The sequence below is a fragment of the Notechis scutatus genome, chromosome 3 (genome assembly GCF_049901735.1).
Source record: "Notechis scutatus isolate UNSWTSFEM ecotype Mainland chromosome 3, rNotScu1.2, whole genome shotgun sequence".
NCBI classification, from domain to species: Eukaryota; Metazoa; Chordata; class Lepidosauria; order Squamata; family Elapidae; genus Notechis; species Notechis scutatus.
Window position 1 is genome coordinate 70211369 of NC_142011.1, and position 7008 is coordinate 70218376.

General features: G+C 34.4%; 1 protein-coding gene across 2 annotated transcripts in view; it reads left to right on the plus strand.

Annotated features, from left to right (window-relative positions):
- The window catches only part of LEPR (leptin receptor), a 69084-nt gene that overhangs the window by 37395 nt on the left and 24681 nt on the right, over positions 1–7008 (plus strand). For both annotated transcript variants that reach the window (XM_087960419.1, XM_087960420.1), the window contains exons 11-16: positions 1984–2132; positions 2336–2495; positions 2581–2663; positions 3820–4036; positions 4956–5138; positions 5713–5808. In XM_087960419.1, the coding sequence (XP_087816545.1) occupies positions 1984–2132; positions 2336–2495; positions 2581–2663; positions 3820–4036; positions 4956–5138; positions 5713–5808 (888 nt within the window). The remainder of the gene's footprint in view (positions 1–1983; positions 2133–2335; positions 2496–2580; positions 2664–3819; positions 4037–4955; positions 5139–5712; positions 5809–7008) is intronic.

Consider the following 7008-nt stretch of genomic DNA (forward strand, 5'->3'; position numbering starts at 1 on the left):
TTGTGATAAAGACTACTTTACCTACTATAACATACCATATCCCAAAGAGACAGAGCCTGAGATTTGACTTTGAGATGATGGCTGCTATTGTTGAATCTGCATGTTATACTCTACATGTTCAAATATAACTCTTTAAGGGCTTGTAACAAATTTAATTTCCAAGGAAAGACAGTTTGCAAAACAGCTTTTTAAATGTATGAATGAAAGGGAAATAAAAAATCTCAGGTTTTTGCCTCCCTCTTAAGATGTATGTAATACAGCTAATGCAAGCTGCAATACAACATTCCTTTTAAGACGTATCCTGTATTTCAATCTGTAATTATAAAAATGTAATTGCTGCTTCTTACATATATGCTCCTGGGTTCAATTTTTTTTCTATTTTTCATATTCCACCTCCAAAGTATTCCTTTCAACTGGCCATTTTAATTATTTGGTCAGTCTGGGTAGAAGATAAAGATAGCTGTTTATATTCATACGCATTTAATTTAAGAAAATTAAATGCATATGAAATTGCAATGAATTATCAGGTCTTGCTATAAACATTTAAAATAAGTTTTCATTTCTAACATGTCTTTATTACATTTCCAGGTTGATAAATAGGAAGGTGATATATAGAACAGATTATTCTGGCTCAAGAATCACATTATAGGATTCAAAAACAAAATCATGTATGGTCATTTGAAGATTGGTTTTGGAGATTCAGTTCTGTTGCAGCTATAGATACAATAAAGACTGCACTGTTTGTTGTATTCTCCTATCACAAAGCAGCACATGAAAGATGCCTCATTTTAATATCAAAAAGAGTAGTTAAACTTCCCCAGCTTTACCTGCCTACAGTCCATTGTTCTGAGTATTTTCCTTCTTGCGGATCTCCAGTATTGTGCATGAGTCAGCCTGCTGGGAAGGTGATGAAGAATGAGAAAATGGGACAATGATGTGTTATAAGGGGTAAAAATAATACATATTTACTTTATAAATCCACCCCATTGCCTTTAAGGGGCCTGAGATTATGATTACTTTCTAGCATTGCTGAAGATCAGCAACGGTTGCTGTGATTTCCTGAGCAGTTTGAACCAATCATCTTTACTGAACAGGTTTAAACATGTTGCATTTCTAAAAGCCACAAAAAAGAATTGGCTTCCTTATTAAATTATTGTAAAATTTACTTAAAATTAATTTGAAAACAAAATGATTTCTAATTAGATCTTACGTTTGCATCATATGGAATAGAATAGAGTGGAGTAGAGTAGAATAACAGAGTTGGAAGTCCAACCCTCTGCTTAGGCAGGAAATCCTATATCTTTTCAGACAAATGGTTGTCTGATCTCTTATTTAAAACTTCCAGTGTTGGACCATTCGCAACTTCTGGAGGCAAATTGTTCCACTGATTAATTGTTCTAACGGTCAGGAAATTTCTACTTAGTTCTAGGTTGCTTCTCTCCTTAATTAGTTTCCATCCATTGCCTCTTGTCCTGCCTTTTGTTTATAGTTTGGTAACCATTATTCTTTATATGTTACTGTGCAATGCCTGGATGCTGGTCTTAGAAGTAGAAAATCAGAAATCCAATTCTATACAACCTTTAGAATTGGGCAACTCAGTATTTTCCAGCCAGCAGTCTTTACCAGATTATTGAGAAGCTAAAGATTATACTTCTTCCAAAAATATAAAAACAGCAGAAAAACCTTGGAGGAGCAATGCTGTCCTCTGGATTTCAGGACAAGTTTAACACAGTGATAATGAGTTGATTCCAGATTGGGTGGGAAAGAATCACAGATGGAGTTTTTCATGCGAAGGAACTTATTTTTTTAAGGCAACAGGTTATTACTGCAATTGTTTTACAATTAAAGTATGACAAAGACACATTTTTATAAATTGCAGGATACATTGCTTTTTAGTGAAATGCAATAGAGAAGAACCAATGCGTAGGTATCCAAGGGAGATATTCAGTAAGTCAGCCAAATTTCTTTTGTTTACCTTTCTAGTGAAGCCATTCTCTCCCTTCAGTGTCAAAGCTGAGATTACAGAGGACACTGGGCAACTGAATGTGAGTTGGAAGAACCCTGAACTTCCAAAGAATGACCTTCAATTTCAAGTTCGATATGCGGCTAGTGGAGAAGATATTAACTGGAAGGTACATTCTGATTTAACGCAAACTGACTAATGCTTTACTGAGGATTTGGTTAGTTTTATTAGTGTCTGGTTCATCTTGGGAGGAAAAAGAACCATTTTGATGGGTTTCTTTTCTCTAGAATATGTAACAGACATCCAATCTTGGCGTTAGCCATTCAGAAATTATTTTATTATATTGGTTAGGTTTCTTTGCTTTTTTTATAGATTCAGGAAGTTTCTGCTGTATTGGTTACCACTGTGAGTATTGCTGTACAAGATCCCTGTATAGTTTACATTATACAGGTGCGCTGCAGGATGACTGAAGGAATTGGCTATTGGAGTGATTGGAGCAGATCTGCTTATACAGTTGTTAAGGATATCAAAGGTCAGTATCTTACCTCCATGCTTTCGGCTATTTTCATTTAGAACAAGTTGTATATAAACAATTTAAAATAAGCATTATTTTTCAGCTCCTTTGAGAGGACCTGAATTCTGGAGAGTTATTAATGAAGATCCCATTATGAACCAGAAAAATGTCACTTTGCTTTGGAAGGTAATTCTGAGAAGAATAAGATGCTCAACATCTAATTTTTTTTGTAATGCTCTACTATTCCTTACAGTCAGATACATGAAACTAGCTAAAACTGCAGTCCCTTTACTGTTAATGTTCATGGGGTAATAGTCAATTTGGCTTTCTCTTTCAATTAGTTAAAAATATAAAGAAGACATTTTATATATTGTCCTGATTTACACAACTCTTAACATATATTAATCAAGAACTTTTTTTAAATAGAAAAGGGAAAGTCTTTTAAAATGTTAAATTCCACAATGTAACCACTTATTAAAATGTAATTGTTATTGTTTACATGCAACTTTCAGAAGTGTATCTTTTTCTCAGGACTATTTTTTGATTAAGCTTTGATTCAGGAAAAAAAACTCTAGTAGGCTTTAATGCTATAAGTTGTCTTGTAATAGAATTTCTAAATTTGTTTTCAAAGGAATTAAAGGTTGATTTTGTTTTTTGCATTTTTATTTGTGATAGGCATAATGCAGGTTTGCATTGCCTTTCAGGAATACATGATCCAAACAAATTTATTATTATCAAAATCAGTGCATCAGAAAAGTTATAGCATGGCTCTTTAAAATCCTACAACCTTTTAAAAAGTTGAACAGGTACAACCATACATGCAATGTCGACAGGTAATGCAAATAAAAGCTAAAGCCAACAGTTCTTCCTTTGCCTTGAAATATTCTACATGATTTCAAAATTTGATCCAAAGGATTCCCAGGTCTAAAGATTAGATCCTGAGGTTACATGGGCTATTGGACAGAGAAGGAAAGAACGTTCTCTTGTATGAGCAGAAGTCTGTTCTTATCTCGCTGGATTCTACCCAATGCCTTAAATCAAAAACAGTCTGTCTGTCTAACAGGTGTTTCTAATCAGAATTCTTAAAACTAGAAATCCATCTAATTGCTTTCACACTTTAAAAACCTCCAGTGCACTTTGAAAAAAAAATCAGTTTAAAATTATTGATTTGTCAGCAAATTAGTTTAATTTCTGACCTAATTGACTACATAAGACTGTGAAATTTAATATTTGTAGGAAATATTATAAAATGAATCAAGTATCTTCTGTATTATTAAAAAAAATCTAAACTTTAGTTTAAAGTGTAATACAAAATGTCTAATATATATGTATTTTTTTACAGCCACTGATGAAGAATCTTTCTTTATGTAGTGTTCTAGATTATGTAGTAGAGCATAATACATCAGAAAACATTGTTTGGTCTGACTATATAGGAAATGACACTACTTACACCTTTTCATGGTCAGAAGATACACATTCTGTTAAAATTCTAGCAATCAACTCAATTGGACCTTCCTCTGTGAATTTTATTTTAACTCTTTCACAACAAATAAGCACAGGTAAGAGAAACCATTTTGGATTCTTGCTCCCACACAACCCTTTTAATCTATGACTGTACTTTTAAATAAAGAAGGTATTTAGAAACTACTGATCTTTTGGAAGGTCCTCTCTTTAAATAAAGTGTAGGATTTCCAATCAAAATCTTGAATACATTCTATTTTATCACTCTCATACTGTAATGCTGATACATGTATTGTATATAAAATAGCCAAAATATATGGGCAGTGTTTTTATGAAAATCATACAGTGATCTGTATTTACTTCAACTAAGGACCATATGTCACTTTTGGATGGCATGTAGAGGCCGCAGTCCAAAACTGCATGCAAAAGTGTCAATGGGGTCATCATACATTAAAACAATGGATGCAGCTGGGTTATAAAGTCATGCCCCTTTTTACCAATGCAGATAGTAGGCATTTTATTTGATCTCCCAATTGTATCCATCATTTTGACATGGTTAATTCCCCTCTCTCCACTGATGCCCTTGAGATTAGTGGAGGAAACAAAACCAAGGCCTACATTTGATTTTTAAAAAACTACATTTATATTTAATAAATATTACTATTGTTAATTATAGTCTCTATGTTTTAATATCCATTTCATTACAAAAAAAAGAAGTATAGCTGTCTGGATATGTGGCCAGGGAGATTAAAGTTGGCTTTGCTGATCTAAATTTGATATTGTTTTTATCCAAATAAATTTATTTGTATTATTACATGTGAATTAAACTTGTTTCTTCTAATTGGCAATCTAGTAATATTATTGTTTTCTTTACTTATGAAGTTTACAAGATTTCTAATCTACAAAGTAAAATGAAGTAATTTTGTATTTTCTTTTTTAAGAGATTGGATGAATTCGCTTTCTAATTTTCTGTCTGATTACCTTTTTTCTGTTTGTTTCTTGATTGGTTTGAGTTAGTAAACATTGTGCAAACTCTGAATATCTACCCAATGAACAGCAGTTGTGTAATAATGTCCTGGATACTTTTACCTATGGATTATGTGGTTACATCCTTTGTAATTGAATGGACCAATCTAAATGAAGAAGAACAAATTAAATGGATAACAGCTCCTTCTAATGCTAGGAGGCATCATATATTTGGTGAGTTGGATATGAAAACATATGCTTCTGTGTTTTTTGTTTTTTGTTTGTTATAACAATACTTATGTTGGAAGAAAAAAATAAACTGGGCATGAGATAAAACATAGAAGATTAGGAATGTTGTGTGTATTGAAAACCAACAAAGAATGAAAATTCCTGAAAAAGTCACATTAAGTCATATTTAATATAATTGAATTGATTTTTTAAAAAAACTAAAAAAACTAAAATCCTTTCTTCCTTAATTTTTTGGCAACATGATATTGCAATATTGGGGAACCATATATAAGAAGTTAAGCAACTGCGGATTGTCCCAATTTAAATTGTGGTAGATGAACAAGAAGAGTATTATTGTTATATGTCATAACATTTTATTTGTGATTTTGAGAAGCTATTTGTAGCTCTCCAATATTAAAACAATGGAATATAGGAAGGTGCCGGTTTTCCAAACTTGTAAGTCTCAAACTGGTGCTTGACTTTCTTTAGCTCTGAGGTGGTAGTGGTGAGTCTCTTCTATGAATCTGACTGACTGTGAGTTGCTGGTACTTGTAAATTAAACGTTATTGTTTCATTCCAGATAACTTCATACTCATTGAAAAATACAGATTTAGTTTATACCCAGTGATTAATGAAGGAGTCACAAAACCTGCAATAACAGAAGGATTTTCCAAAGGTGATTTAGTGAACTGTTATCTGTTCTAATTGTATTTAATGTTTCAAATATCACAAGAAAAAAATGTGGTAAGCCTGATATTGGCTGATTAAATACAGAACCAAACAGGAAACAGGGTTCCTCCAATATTTTAAGAAACAATTCATATGGAAATGTGAACTCGTTCACGGGCAATAAGTTCTCCTGATTATTTTGATTAAACTGAAGCGAAAATGCTGCTCCTTCAATCTGTTCTTCAAAATTGCCTAGTTGAATGCATATCTTCTCTGAGAAGATGGGACCAAAATAGGATTTAAGTAGCACTGCCTTTTCTTTGTTATCTGTTCTGCCCTCCTCAAAGAGCAGCTGGTATATCGATTGTTTTCTTTGTTACTCTGAACAACTCTAAATAAGTCATTTTGCTAATCACAGTACATTCTGCTCTTTAGTTTTCCTGACATCTTTCTACCAATCTAGGTACATATGTACTGTTTCTTGGTAATATGTCTCTCATTCTACTCTCATTATATGTGCCTTTTTGGATTTTCAGTTTTTTCACTAAACTTTATGAGCAACCCCATTGGTTTTTTTCTGCTTCCTTCTTTTTGATTTCCACATTTTAATTATTTCCAATTGTTCTTTTTAGAATCCCAGTTTTTAGAAATTCCTGTTCATCTGTGCATATTTTTTCCAATTTTCTCCTACTACTGTGGAGTCCTATATATCAGGGGTCCCCAACCACCGGGCTGCGGACCGGTACCGGGCCGTGGAGCACTCTCTACCGGGCCGCAAAGAATTTTTTTTTTTAAAAAATGGCGGCTTTCTTCACCTTCGGTGAATGCTGCTAGGATCGGGGATCAAGGACACAAATGAAAGAAGGGGAGGGAGGAAGCAACCGAAGCCTGTCCTTCTCTCTGGGTCAGCTCTCTCAGTCGCTCTCTCGCTCCTCCACCAGCCCAGGAAGAAACTGCTTCAAAGAAGCGGGGAGCTTTTCCTGTCGCCGCAGCTTCCCGAGCGCCCGTTTCTCCCCACCCCCACCCCATCCGCCCGCCGCCCGCTCGCCCGCGCGTGCGTGCGCGCGGGGTTCAACCCAGTGCTCCGTTCTGCCTGCCTGCCTGCCTTCGTTAATGGTTGAATCGGAACAGCTTCGGCTGAGTAAAAGAGGCGAATAGTTATTATTCTCAGCCGAAGCTGCTCCCAAACAACCAGAAACTAAGGCAG